General features: G+C 31.9%; 1 protein-coding gene across 1 annotated transcript in view; it reads right to left on the bottom strand.

Annotated features, from left to right (window-relative positions):
• Positions 1 to 16206, bottom strand: part of LOC149958848 (mediator of RNA polymerase II transcription subunit 13-like) — a 63086-nt gene that overhangs the window by 32634 nt on the left and 14246 nt on the right. The window contains exon 2 of the mRNA XM_090166246.1: positions 12281 to 12668. Within this exon, the coding sequence (XP_090022372.1) occupies positions 12281 to 12668 (388 nt within the window). The remainder of the gene's footprint in view (positions 1 to 12280; positions 12669 to 16206) is intronic.

The following is a 16206-nucleotide window of genomic DNA, read 5'->3' on the forward strand; positions in this document are numbered from 1 at the left end:
TTCCCAAGGATATTTCGATATTTCACCTACTTTCCCCAAGGATATTTCGATATTTCACCTGCTTTTCCCAAGGATATTTCGATATTTCACCTGCTTTTCCCAAGGATATTTCGATATTTCACCTGCTTTTTCACAAGGATATTTCACCTGCTTTTTCACAAGGATATTTCACCTGCTTTTTCACCTGCTTTTTCACAAGGATATTTCACCTGCTTTTTCACAAGGATATTTCACCTGCTTTTTCACAAGGATATTTCACCTGCTTTTTCACAAGGATATTTCACCTGCTTTTTTCCAAGGATATTTCACCTGCTTTTCCCAAGGATATTTCACCTACTTTTCCCAAGGATATTTCACCTACTTTTCCCAAGGATATTTCACCTACTTTTCCCAAGGATATTTCATCTACTTTTCCCAAGGATATTTCATCTACTTTTCCCAAGGATATTTCACCTACTTTTCCCAAGGATATTTCACCTACTTTTCCCAAGGATATTTCACCTACTTTTCACAAGGATATTTCACCTACTTTTCACAAGGATATTTCACCTACTTTTCACAAGGATATTTCACCTACTTTTCACAAGGATATTTCACCTACTTTTCACAAGGATATTTCACCTACTTTTCACAAGGATATTTCACCTACTTTTCCCAAGGATATTTCACCTACTTTTCACAAGGATATTTCACCTACTTTTCACAAGGATATTTCACCTACTTTTCACAAGGATATTTCACCTACTTTTCACAAGGATGTTTTTAGGTATTTATAAATGGAATTTTTGATTTCAAAATCAGATAATTCTATTACCATTATAAATATAACTGCATTATATTTGTAATTCTTTTGTTTACAAATTGTATCTTTGATTTCGTTATCAGTTATTTCTATTACTATTAAAATATAATTGCAATATTATATTACGTCAAAATACCAGTATATAAATAGCACGATTCAAAAATTGGTTATAGTGAAACAATAAATTAGAACGATTCCATTAGAGGTTCGATTTCATGCTTTTATTTACACTAGATGTCGCTAATTTAAACGGTCTGACGAGGAAATGTAATTACAAAAAGAAACTAATAACATTTTATTTTAAGTGATGCTTTACTTAAAAATATACTGCTACTACTTCAACGCTATCTCGAAGGAAATCCGGATTTGTTGGATATTGTTTTTTAGCTGTCGCCGAGAAATGAATAACAACAGACGTAAATCAAGATCCCTCATGGAACACGTGGCGCCATCTAACACAACTAGCGGTTACGAATTTCGATATTTACAGAATAAAAAGGGGCCTGATAAAATACTCGTTAATTATAAATTTAACCTTAACTTAGAACATAAATTGTTAATTTAAAATTCAAATGAATCATCGTATACATGTAAATTTCGTTTTGGTTGACACCATAGCCAGTCAAAGGCACCAGGGAAGGGCTTTGAAGGAGAGTATATAACGAGCATTTCGCTTCGGCGCTGTCTGTTCTAGGAATTGACTTCATATTAAATTAAAATTGAGGTTTAAATTAATATTAAATTTCCTAACAATTAAACTAATATTAAATTTCCTAACAATTAAACTAATATTAAATTTCCTAAGAATTAAACTAATATTAAATTTCCTAAGAATTAAACTAATATTAAATTTCCTAAGAATTAAACTAATATTAAATTTCCTAAGAATTAAATTAAAGGCTGACTACATAGTTATTCGGTTTGCTCCATCTTTCACTGGAAGTTGGCTCGCTGCAAGACATGTGCTATGCAAGCAGCCAGCTTCCAGTGTAAGAGTAAATCGAATAACTTATGTAGTCGGCATTTAATATTAAATTGCAAAGAATTAAATGAATATCAAATTTATCAAGAATTAAATGAACATAAAATTTACCAAGAATTAAATGAATATCAAATTTACCAAGAATTAAATGAATATCAAAAATTTACCAAGAATTAAATGAATATAAAATTTACAAAGAATTAAATGAATATCAAATTTACAAAGAATTAAATGAATATCAAATTTACAAAGAATTAAATGAATATCAAATTTACCAAGAATTAAATGAATATCAAATTTACAAAGAAATGAATATCAAATTTACCAAGATATGAATATCAAATTTACCAAGAATTAAATGAATATTAAAATTACCAAGGATTAAATATTAAAATAATATTATCTTTATGTTCGTTTTCGCGAATATAGATGGCGACTTAAACGCCGAACTACATTTCGCCCTTTCATCAACTTGTGTTGTAAGAAACGATGAAGTTTGAAAAATAAAAAAAAATGAGAACTACTTTCTCTGTCTCTGTCCTTTTTGGAAGCCGACATTATTTTCTAGGGTCATTTTTTCCTGGTGAAAAAAAAATTGTGAAACGAAAAACCGAATTTTTTCCATTGCCGGTTTCGGTGTGTGTAATTCACCCCGTTGTAGCGAAGAGCCAGAGCTGGTCCGTTGAGGCCTATCTCTACCGTCGGGGACCACGATCCGACATGAGAGAGAGAGACTAGTCGAGTTCCTTCCCCTCAGGGCCGTTGAACCTCGCAGATTCGACCACCCTTACAGTATACCGGGCGTTGTAGACCCCCCGATGACGGTCCCAATCAGAGGCGGCGTTAAGGTACAGTCTGCCTTCTGCAGATCACCTACTAGGTGTTAGGTAAGAGCGTGCTTTGCCAGCCAGTAAAAAGGGGAACTCCAGTGATTCTTGCCGATGTAAAAATGCCATTGATTCCCTGGTTTTCGCACGTTTCACCCACCCCCCCCCAAACAACGAAGGAAAAAAAAGGTCGGAGACTCTCCTACATCCTAGTGGACCCAACGCCGATTTCGATTCCATCATTATCAACCCATCAGAGCGCGCTTACCCGAAATATTTTGTTCTTGTAACGTGGGAAAAATGTTTTCCGTTTGATTTTTTGTTTTAAAACTAAGAGGCATTTTAATAACTTTATTTGAAGTATAATTTATTTTATTTTAACATACAAATTCAGTACGTTAAGTTTTAAATTTATTGATTTCAATAAATTGCATTTACATAATTAAGATAATTTCAAAAGGTACTTTAATGAGATATTATTATTTATCAAATTTAACAATATTAAATATCCAATTTCTTATTAATTAAAAAGTTTAACTTTCAAGATTAATTTTAAACGATTCTTAGATTTTTGATTAAAAAATAAATACTTAAATTTATTTCAATTAGGAATTTACTAGTGTTAAATTTGATTACTTATTACTCAGCCTTGCCAGTTTTTTTCACAATCAAATTCCCTGACTTTTCCAGTATTTCCCTTACTTATTTTGGGCCAATATTTTATTTAAACCTACATTTTAGAAAAAGTTTCCTATTATCAACCGAAATTACATTATATGACATTTCCCTGATTTTAAGACTAATTTGTAAAATTTCCCGACTTTTCCCTGATTTTAAGACTAATTTGTAAAATTTCCCGACTTTTCCCTGATTTTTAGACTAATTTGTAAAATTTCCCGACTTTTCCCTGATTTTTAGACTAATTTATAAAATTCCCTGATTTTTAGACTAATTTATAAAATTTCCCGACTTTTCCCTGATTTTTAGACTAATTTGTAAAATTCCCTGATGTTTAGACTAATTTGTAAAATTTCCCGACTTTTCCCTGATTTTTAGACTAATTTGTAAAATTCCCTGATTTTTAGACTAATTTGTAAAATTCCCTGATTTTTAGACTAATTTGTAAAATTTCCCGACTTTTCCCTGATTTTTAGACTAATTTGTAAAATTCCCTGATTTTTAGACTAATTTGTAAAATTTCCCGACTTTTCCCTGATTTTTAGACTAATTTGTAAAATTCCCTGATTTTTAGACTAATTTGTAAAATTTCCCGACTTTTCCCTGATTTTTAGACTAATTTGTAAAATTTCCCGATTTTTATACCCATATTAAAATTTCCCGATTTTTCCAGGTTTTCAGGTACCGTGAGTTAAAAAATTAAAAATTCTAAGATTAATTTGAAACCATAGTTGATTTTTCTTTAAAAAATGTATAATTTATTCCAATTATTTCTGAAATTTAACAATATTAAATTCCAAATTTAAATTATTAATTAAAAAGTAAAAATCTCAAGATTAATTCCACTATTAATTTCCCAAAGAAATCGTTACAGCCTCTTTAAAACCAACTACCTCACCCAAAGTACACCCACTGAAATCCACTCAGTCTTTTCGTAATAATAAACTTTACACACTTCCGGATTGCGATATTTTCTTCTTCCTAAAATACAGGAAGCGTTTGGAGTTGCCTATTTTAATAAAGCGGAATTTACGTTCTTCGCTCTCCCCAATTAAATAAGAAAAAAACTTACGCTTTTGTTTCAAAAATAAATATATAAATTACTCGAATTTGTGTAAAATCCTTTAAAGAAATTTTAATCATTAATCGTAATAGAAAATAATTTACCTGGAAGAAATTAATATAATCACTGTTAATAGAAAATAATTTTCTTGGATGAAATTAATATAATCACTGTTAATAGAAAATAATTTTCTTGGATGAAATTAATATAATCACTGTTAATAAAAAATAATTTACTGGTAGAAATTAATATAATCACTGTTAATAGAAAATAATTTACTTGGAAGAAATTAATATAATCACTGTTAATAGAAAATAATTTTCTTGGATGAAATTAATATTATCACTGTTAATAGAAAATAATTTACTTGGAAGAAATTAATATAATCACTGTTAATAGAAAATAATTTTCTTGGATGAAATTAATATAATCACTGTTAATAGAAAATAATTTACTGGTAGAAATTAATATAATCACTGTTAATAGAAAATAATTTACTTGGGAGAAATTAATATAATCACTGTTAATAGAAAATAATTTACTTGGAAATAATTAATATAATCACTGTTAATAGAAAATAATTTACTGGTAGAAATTAATATAATCACTGTTAATAGAAACTAATTTACTGGTAGAAATTAATATAATCACTGTTAATAGAAAATAATTTTCTTGGAAGAAATTAATATAATCACTTAATAGAAAATAATTTTCTTGGATGAAATTAATATAATCACTGTTAATAGAAAATAATTTTCTTGGATGAAATTAATATAATCACTGTTAATAAAAAATAATTTACTGGTAGAAATTAATATAATCACTGTTAATAGAAAATAATTTACTTGGATGAAATTAATATAATCACTGTTAATAGAAAATAATTTACTTGGAAGAAATTAATATAATCACTGTTAATAGAAAATAATTTACTTGGAAGAAATTAATATAATCACTGTTAATAGAAAATAATTTACTGGTAGAAATTAATATAATCACTGTTAATAGAAAATAATTTACTTGGTAGAAATTAATATAATCACTGTTAATAGAAAATAATTTACTTGGAAGAAATTAATATAATCACTGTTAATAGAAAATAATTTACTTGGAAGAAATTAATATAATCACTGTTAATAGAAAATAATTTACTTGGTAGAAATTAATAAGTAATGAAAATAATATAAGGAACTATAAATAATGTACGAATTGAAAATTAATAAAATCAATATCATCTGTAACATATAATTTATATTGAAGAAATTAATGCAATCAATAACGAAAAATAGTTTACTTTTTATTAAATAATTATATCAGTAACAAGATGATTTCGTTTATAGTAATAAATAATATCAGTAATGACAAATAATTTCGTTTATAGTAATAAATAATATCAGTAATGACAAATAATTTAGTTTCTAGAAATTAATAATATCAGTAACGACAAATAATTTAGTTTCTAGAAATTAATAATATCAGTAATGACAAATAATTTAGTTTCTAGAAATTAATAATATCAGTAACGACAAATAATTTAATTTATAGAAATCCATAATATCAGTAACGACAAATAATTTAATTTATAGAAATCCATAATATCACTAATGAAAAATAATGTAATATCATTAATGACGAATAATTTAGTTGGTAGAAATGAGTAAAATGAGTAATGAAAAATAATTTACTGGGTACACTAAAAATTCCAGCTCTTTATATTTATCTTTCGCACAAAGCGTCCGAAACTATGAAATCAATACATAGTCATTAGGAAATTGCAGTGCCGCCCCGATATTGCGAGAACTTGGAAACGATCGATCCTCTCTCTTATCGCGTGTTAATAAAATGCTCGTGCTTGGACGCTCAAGTGGACAACGGTCAGTCGGGGACATTTAACACGCGAGGCCATTTCGAAACACGCCGATATTTCTTCGGGCCATATCGTAAAAGTCAAATCTGTTTTCAATCCTCCGCAGCTTACCGCTTTCTTCATGGACCGAACGCCGGGACCGGCCACAAATGGGCCTCTTCCAAAACATTTCCCTCTTTCGAAGGACATTCTAAAGACTCTTTTCGTTCTCTATTGACACTTTATTGGCCTCTATAGAATAATTGGTAGATACTTTAAAACTTTTAGGTTCTAGAATATATTATGTAGAGACTTTAAAACTTTTAGGTTCTAGAATATATTATGTAGAGACTTTAAAACTTTTAGGTTCTAGAATATATTATGTAGAGACTTTAAAACTTTTAGGTTCTAGAATATATTATGTAGAGACTTTAAAACTTTTAGGTTCTAGAATATATTATGTAGAGACTTTAAAACTTTTAGGTTCTAGAATATATTATGTAGAGACTTTAAAACTTTTAGGTTCTAGAATATATTATGTAGATACTTTAAAACTTTTAGGTTCTAGAATATATTATGTAGAGACTTTAAAACTTTTAGGTTCTAGAATATATTATGTAGATACTTTAAAACTTTTAGGTTCTAGAATATATTATGTAGATACTTTAAAACTTTTAGGTTCTAGAATATATTATGTAGAGACTTTAAAACTTTTAGGTTCTAGAATATATTATGTAGAGACTTTAAAACTTTTAGGTTCTAGAATATATTATGTAGAGACTTTAAAACTTTTAGGTTCTAGAATATATTATGTAGATACTTTAAAACTTTTAGGTTCTAGAATATATTATGTAGAGACTTTAAAACTTTTAGGTTCTAGAATATATTATGTAGATACTTTAAAACTTTTAGGTTCTAGAATATATTATGTAGAGACTTTAAAACTTTTAGGTTCTAGAATATATTATGTAGATACTTTAAAACTTTTAGGTTCTAGAATATATTATGTAGATACTTTAAAACTTTTAGGTTCTAGAATATATTATGTAGAGACTTTAAAACTTTTAGGTTCTAGAATATATTATGTAGAGACTTTAAAACTTTTAGGTTCTAGAATATATTATGTAGATACTTTAAAACTTTTAGGTTCTAGAATATATTATGTAGAGACTTTAAAACTTTTAGGTTCTAGAATATATTATGTAGATACTTTAAAACTTTTAGGTTCTAGAATATATTATGTAGAGACTTTAAAACTTTTAGGTTCTAGAATATATTATGTAGAGACTTTAAAACTTTTAGGTTCTAGAATATATTATGTAGAGACTTTAAAACTTTTAGGTTCTAGAATATATTCTAATTCTTTCACAGTTTATTTTATTACAAAAGTTTGTCTCTAGATACAACCATAAGTAACCAATTAACAATAAGTATGACGCTTCCTATTGTTTTAATGCTGATTTCGTGACCGATCCTTTTTTGACACTGAAATTCTCAACTAGCTCCGAATTGGAATCGCACTCTAACTGAGTAGTAAATTTGGAATTGGGCATATTTCGACACTAGGAGGCTCTGTGCTGAAAACTAAACCTAGATTGCGCAATAGCTCTTAAAATTAGCTAGGTGATAATACTTCCTAATTGGCATACTTATTGTTATTATGTTAAAGAAAATATCTCAAAAAAATATTCGTACAGGGTGACCAGGGAAAGGCTTGGGAAATTTTATAGGAAAAATAGGAATTTTAGAGGCGATTTATAGGAAAATATAGGAATAGAAAATAAGCGAATTATAGGAAAATATAGGAAACTAAATAGGAAAATGATAGGGTAATTACTGCATACCGGTATACTTTGACTCGAATCACCTAGAATATTGATAATTGTTTGTACACTGCTTTCTTGCATTATTGGATCACTTAGCGGATTTCAAGACTTAAAAAATTATCTCATTTTCAAAAGATCGTGAAATAATAGGAAAATATAGGAAAATAGGTGAAAATAAAGGAATTTATAGGAAGGCATTAAAAATATAGGAAAATATAGGAAATATAGGAAGTCTAGTCACCCTGTTCGTACGGAAATTGGTAGATTAGGTACCTAAATTTAAACTTTCCCATACGAAATTAAAGGAGTAATTTTTAGGTAAATATAGGAAATTATAAGAACGTTATAATTTTAATAAAGATAAAACAAATGCTTTTAAAGGAACTTTGGTTGAATAGTAATATTACATTTAATATGAAAACATCAGACTTTCTATGGATATATTAAAGTAATATTACATTTTCATTTCAAAACACCAGCCAGCTGTAATGATAATAGTGCTTTAGTAAAAGGCTGGCTGTTTTCGAGCGCCTTCTAACGAGCTTTAAAACTATATTGAAGTACGAAAAATAGGGGAAAATTGTCAAATAGGTGTTTTTATAAATTAACGTGGCCTTCTGGTTTGAATGTAGCTACTATGTCACAGCTTTATCTTTGGTAATATTACGAGCGCGCGAGAAACCTTGGATTTTCACGTGCGCGTGCAAACCGCGCGTGTCAAAACTGCTCTAATAAAGCTATGGCATCGTGACGTAAGTAGCTGAATAGTCCTTTCCTTAAAATATTTCTACGTCACCCACCACCAATTTCGCTAAAACTAAACAAAAAGTTGGCTGTACTTTTTGCATTTTCCGGTAAGATTACCACAAACATTTTACACGGAGCTCGGGTTAGGCTTAGTGACTTCGGAGTTCAAATTTATTTTAATTTATTTTCGATACTGATTAAATGAATTATTATTGCAATACTCATATCAATTCTGTGAAAGTATTGTAAATATTTATATATTTATTAGCTAGTATTTTATGATAAACAACAATCTTTACCTGATACACTACTGTGGCTGTCAATGAAATGTTAAGCCATAGTTCACGAGGCTATAAACATCAACTGTTAAACATCATCGAAACCGTGCAAAATGTTTTGTTATTTTAAAAATTTAAATCCTCTTCTTTTATGACTAGTTAAGTAAACGAAATACTTTTAAACTTTAAACATATAACAAATTTATTAATTATTTATAACTGGCTAAGCCTTGTACATATAACTAAGTTTTAAAATAAAATCCACTTTCGCACAATTTGAAATATTAAAAATAAATATTAACAAATTAATAAAAAAATTAACCGTGAAGATGGTCCGCTACACCATCGTATATCCCCTTACAAATCCCTTTTTCAAACTTCCCCGCCCGCCTTATGCGTATATATTGTATTGCTTTCCTTAATAATTGTCATTGGTTTTTTGTCGTTCCGTTGTCGCGAGAAAACATCTATATCGTTTGTTGCTAAGAAATAAATATTATTTTTAGTGCCTGACGAAGACTCGTGCGATCGAGTCGAAACGTGCGTAGCGCGCAAATTAAATATTTAAAATTGTGCAAAAGTGGATTTTATTTTAAAACTTAGTATTAATATCACTTGGATTAATTTTGTAAATACTGACACTCGTCCTTGTAAAAACCGTTTCCCTTCCCCCTCTTACCGTAACGAACATTTTATGGAAAGGTCTATTTATAAAAATAACTATTATAGCGAGACAATCGAAATATTGGAAAATTACAAGCTATAGGAAGTGTGCCTTTACGCGCGACCCCTCCGAAATCTCGTTCCCGTTTTGGGATCTTCTGGACTCCGTTGATAGAAAAATCCATAAACCCGGTTTCCAGTAGATGAGAATAACGGGGGAAACCTCGATGAAAGCCGTTCGAATGGGTAAAATCTACGCTATCTGACAGTACGGAGAGATACGCGGTGACGGTAGCGGAGAGTGAAGCTAGGAGGTGTATCGTTTCTGTAGCTTCGGGAATTAACACAAACGAGAGAGGCTCGATTAAATAATATCCGCCTTCTGTTGCCGCTGGATGGCGCCTTTTAAACGTTCGGACGCTCTTCAGGGAGCCAAGAGCTGCCGAGTTCAAACTGAAGAGGGTTGGCGCTACGAAAATGGTCTATTTAGCGTAAGGGGACTCCGAACTCCGGGTAGACTGATTAATTTGTACACACGGTTTTAACTTGTTTCAGTTCATTAGGCGGCCGTTAGGGGGCAGACCAGTCCACTTGTTAAATTTTCATCTACTTAATCTAGGACGAAAATGATCCACTCGGTTGACCTACTTTTTGTAAGGAGGGACTCATCTCGTTAGAAGTACATAAATTGCCTCTTACGTCTAGGCCAGTGAATTGTAACGTGTACCTTTGCAAGTTAGAACGCTAGGTCGGAAATATTCCCGGTGAACCCCAAACGTTTCTCAAATATTTACGATGATTCTCAAAATAAATTATATTTCATTATAGATTTCTAGTATTACTGCGGAATTCGTAAACAATTCTAATATTTTTGTGTTTTTCTATTTCTAGTATTACTGCGGATTTCACAGGATTTCTAATATTTCTCGGGATATTTCTTGTGGATTTCTATTTCTTGTATTACTGAGGATTTCCCAAGTTTTATAATATTTCTCGGGATATTTCTTGTATTACGCCGGATTTCTCAAGATTTCTCAGGATATTTCTTGTGTTTTTCTATTTCTTGTATTACTGCGGATTTTTCAAGATTTCTAATATTTATCGGGATATTTCTTGTGTTTTTCTATTTCTTGTATTACTGCGGATTTTTCAAGATTTCTAATATTTCTCGGGATATTTCTTGTGTTTTTCTATTTCTTGTATTACTGCGGATTTCCCAAGATTTCTAATATTTCTCGGGATATTTCTTGTAGATTTCCAGACTTCCAGAAATAATTTCTTTAATTTATCGCTACTTGAACACCAGACTTTCAAACGTAAATATTACACTGTACAGAAATATTAATTTATTTATAAACAGTATAATATTTTAGAAAATAAATATGGTGTACTTCTTAGAGTATATTTTATATACTTCTGATCTAATCAACGTTTAAGTCTACTGGTTCATATTTTCCACCCTAAATGTTCTTGTAATTAATTTTCTGGTATTTAATAAGTCAATATTAATTAAATTCCTTGGATCTCCTACGAGTGTTTGCTTGCTTATATTTGGTAATCTGCGGTTTTCCGGGGTTGGGGTTGAAACGGAAATTTCAAGACATTCATTTAAAACTTTAAATCTGTCCGTAAAATTTCGGTCATTTCAGTAGTATCGAAATGCCTATTCGAAGACGAACGGTATCTTTAAAACGGCATTTTCATACTACTAAAATAAAATATTAAAAATCTTTAAAATTTTTATTGTTTAAGGGATTAATAAAATATCTAATTATTATTATTATAAATTGTTAATATTTAACTAAACTAGTCCACAATTTACCACAATCTAGTTTTCAAATATCGTACGGTTCAATAGCAAAGAAAATAATTTAGTAGATGGATACGTTTGGGTAAAAAGGTAATCTAATTAATAAAATTGATGGAGCTATACAAGGCCATAAAATGTTTCATCTTATTAGTTTATAACCGACGGGTTATGCTACCCCTAGAAAATATGTAAGGACAACTTGTCGGAGTGTAGATTTTTACACTCATCGTCTACGCACTTTATTGCCGTTGACTTTAACCATAAAGTTATCTGAATTTTTGGATAAAATTAAATTTATTTTAATATCAATTATTTAACTAGTCTGCTATGTTCTTCTAGTCGAACAAATCATTAAAACTATACCTAGGCTACAAGCGACGTTGACCAATGGGTCAAATTTAGGTCAAGCTTCCACGGACATCTAAAGGTAACCTTAAGCTCGGGTAAATTAAAAAATTTCAAATTAGTCACGTGATACGATCTAAATCGTGACGCAATTTGATCGTGGGTGTGGCCCGTTTTCGTTGTTATGGTAACGAGCTTAGATCGGCCATGTGATCTGTGACGTGTTGGCGGCAGTTTCATTGTTTCAAGGAAGGCCTTAGCCTACAACGCTACGAGGAAGCCCCGAATAAATTTAATAGGGGGAATCTGTTTATTTCTCTTAAATTTAACAATATTAACCGATAGATCGTGCCGCTACTAAGTTCCACGGTTGATTTCGTTTGGCAATAAACAAAGGTAACTTGGGTACTCACCACTGAGCTCTGGACAGACCAATCCGGAGAGGTCGGGTTCTTCTCCGTACCAGAATATCCACAATTCCTTGTTGTACTGGAGCTGATGGTAGGTGTCGCTGGGGCCGTGACCCATGGGGCCTCCTCCGCCACCCATGCCGTTGCGTCCCGGGCCCCCGTGCGCGCCGGGGTGGTGGTGTCCTCCCGGGTGGTGCTGCTGTCCCGGGTGCTGGTTCTGCGGGTGGTGGTCCCCTCCCAGGCCCGAGGCCCGGCTGACCCTCCTCCACACGCAGATGATGTCGGCGCTGAGGCATTTGCTGAAGGACGACAGCACCGGGTCGTCCAACGGCTCGACGCGCAAGATGCTCTCACACGACAGACGCCGCCATTTTATTCCCGACAAGTCAGCCTGAAAAGACGCAAACGCATTTTTTCATTCACAAATTCCACATTTTCCGGCATGCTTAAAACTAACAATTAAAATTTAAATAGATTTACTTCATGGTACTAATACCAGAATAATTACAAAATTATAATTACAGGGTGACCACTGAAAAACCCCAAAAAATTTATAGGAATATAGGAAATTCAACAGTCGATTTTTAGGAGAATATAGGAGTATTCTCTTTGATAATATAGGAAAATTTGCATAAATAAAATTTAAATTGGTTTTAATAGAACTTCCTTTAAGCAGACGACGATTATCTTAATCTGTATTACGAAAAGCGAACTAGGCACGCGGGAAATCAGAAAAAACCGCGCGAAATACAAAATAATATCTAATTATAGGAAAATATAGGAAAAATGGTTAAATTATAGGAAAATATAGGAAAACATCGAAATATAGGCAAAAATTATAAAATAAAGAAAGAATGGTCACCCTGTAATTATTATTTAAAAGGCACCTTAAAAGGTAACGTTAACGGACAAACGATGGCGCCACCAAAATTTAACAGCTATCGTGACGATTATTTTTAGTGCGATGTAACGAGTCCCGTTGGAAGTAAATGGTCTGAGAAGAAACTCTAATATGTTCAAACTGTTTTCCTATACCCGTGTTCTATAGCGGCCTTAAATCCAACCTTAGAAAATATAAAAGAGAAATAGAAACGATGGATTTGAAAGCGTTCGCAAAGTTATCTCGAGGTTCTAAAACTAGGATTTTGATCGGGGTGTTTAGGGGGTTAATCTATATGTATATATAGTGATTTGCTATCAATGTTCCGAAGTGGTAAATAATGTGGTGAATTGTGGTAAATACTAACTTTACTGGCTAATACGGCAAACAGTGGCAAATGTTTTTTTTAAATCCCCCAAAAAAATTTAAAAATTGTATTTGGGCTATTTTCTAGGTTGCCAAAAAATTTGAGATTCAAATTCCCCGTTTCCCCTGAACAGTTCAAAAGATTTTCCCTGACTTTTTAAAGACAAATTTTTCATTTAATATTTACTTTTATCAGATGTTAATAAATTGAAATGGACTTATATTTCAGTAAAAAAGGTTATCGCAATGTTGAAAAAACTAGCCAAACTTTGAAGGAAATAAATGATAATCATAGAATTTGTCATAGTAAAATTACCTTCGAAAAGTGTCAAGATAAAATTGAATTCCCTGACTTCTCCCTGAATTTTTATAAATTCTTAAAATTCCCTGACTTTTTAGGCCTATTTTTAAATTCCCCGACTTCTCCCTGACGCGAGGCAACCCTGATTTTAGTCAAACATTAACCAAGTTGCCAGATTTTGGTATTTATTTTGGGCTATTTTTTAACGAAATAAAGATTTGTCCGGAACCATATGGGTCGTCTGCTAAATTGTTCTTTCAAACCTCAAATTTATGTAGGTTACTTACTTTTATTTTATTTTATTGGTTCTACTTTTCCTTGATATATTTATATAATTTTAATTCAAAAATTTATTATTAGACACTTTTTCCACTGGCTTAGACTTTTCTCTAAAGTGTAGGGCTGTGCGAGAGCTCGAACGTCATTGAGTATTCGGTCTTTTTTGAGGTCGAGTACTCCAACTCGACCTCGAATAAGTAATTGGAGAATACTCGTCGATTACCGAGTACCAAACAATGGCATATTCGGGTACCCGATTACTCGAATAAGCTGCTCTCTAAACTCGTCGAGTATTTGTTGAAAAGTTCAAGGAGGGGTATTTATAACTTTTTGGGGGGCAGTAAACGGTACCTACAAAGTTGTGGTTCATTTAAATTAAGGGATTATTTTTCGACATTAAAAGTTACTTTATACTCTTTTTAAATTTAATTTCATAATTACTCGAATAAAACCAGCTCCTAATCAAGTACTCGATCACCCTACTCGTTAAAAATATTACTCGGTGTTTTCTTAGTTACTCGACTCGAATAAGAGAAAAAGTACTCGATTCAACTTCAATATTACGCGACTCGAATACTCGACAAAAAATTTAATACTCGATAATAATAATCAGCTAGGCTAATACCCAAGGCACCACCTTAGGCCTAAGTCGTCAAGCGACTTTTGAAGCCTTTAATTCACGTGCCCGGGTTACAATGCGTAGGAGGGTGGTGGCAAGCCCTGCATGCCACGAGATCGAGCCAACAGCTCCCTACACTAACTATTACCGTTAACCTCAACAAGTTTTTATGGAAGGGGAAACCGAAGAACTCGGGGGAAAACCCCTTAAACCAGTGGGGGAGAGAACTTGCAAACTCAACGCGGAAGGAGTTATTCCGAGTTTTCACCCAGTGCCACAAGCTGGGATCGAACCCGGCTCCTCTAACCGACTCGATTGCCTAAAACCACTACTCGCACAGCCCTAACGAAGTGGCATTTAAGAAACAATGGTTGCCATTCCTTTTTATATTCTCTATGATCCAACCAAAGCAAACGAACACCTACTTCGCGACAATTTCGACATTTCTTGAGAAATTCAACTTTCAAGTGAAAACGACTTCGAGAAACAGTAAATAAAATTCTGGCAAGTACATTTGGGGAGGCGAACACGCGACCTTGAGCGCGAATCGCATCTTTGAAATTGTTATTTTATTTTCATATTTGAGCAAGTTTTTTCGCTTATAGAAATCGACATTTGGCTGAACTATTATCAAGTATGAATTTAATTCTACTGAGAGAATGACTTTAAGCGTCTATACCAATGTCACACTAGAGCTTAAAACCCAGTTTAGGTCGGTTTGAATGCCAGTTTTGACTAGGGATGCACAGATATGGGCGAGGGGCAGATCACTTTGTTACAGGGTGTCCTAATAATCATGATTAAAAATTTAATCATGATTTAATCATTTTTTATCTTTGTACAGCCAAGGCTATAGATTTAATTTTAATCTAATCTAATCATCATTTAATCATACGAGGGTGTCCTAATAATCATTTTATTTAGCTGTCCCTCGGATATGGGTACAACCGTCATACCGATATTGTAACGACCAAGAAGGCCGTTAAGATAACGTGTTAAAGACGATGTTCAACTGATAACTTTAAAAGTACTCTTGTTAGAGTACTGAAATTTGTTAGACAACCTCATTGTGGTTGAGGGTCTTCAGTTTGAAAATTTTAGCTCCCAAAACTCGTCTTCTACACGTTATCAACTTAACGACCATCTTGTTTTTGGCCTAACATTTCTCGACTTCCTATTTCGCAAATCAGATCAAGTCAAAGCTAGTTAACCATAAAATGTGACGGGGAACAACTTTTTAATTGGAACCAACTTCGTAGCTCTTACGGCTCTAAAGTTAATTTTCAAATGACCTTGAAGACATGGTTCAAGGTCATTGAAATTTTCATAGTTGGGTGACCCCCTGAGTGCTCTATAACAAATTAAAATTTCAAAATCGTAGCTAAAACACATTTTGAGATATTCGCCCTGGTCCATTTTTTAGTTAACACCCTGTATCGTTGTTTGTATTTTTTTACACTCGTAACCCCTGTCTAAAAAAGGTA

Source organism: Leiobunum rupestre, chromosome 2 (genome assembly GCF_980474605.1).
Source record: "Leiobunum rupestre chromosome 2, qqLeiRupe1.1.hap1, whole genome shotgun sequence".
Lineage (NCBI taxonomy): Eukaryota > Metazoa > Arthropoda > Arachnida > Opiliones > Sclerosomatidae > Leiobunum > Leiobunum rupestre.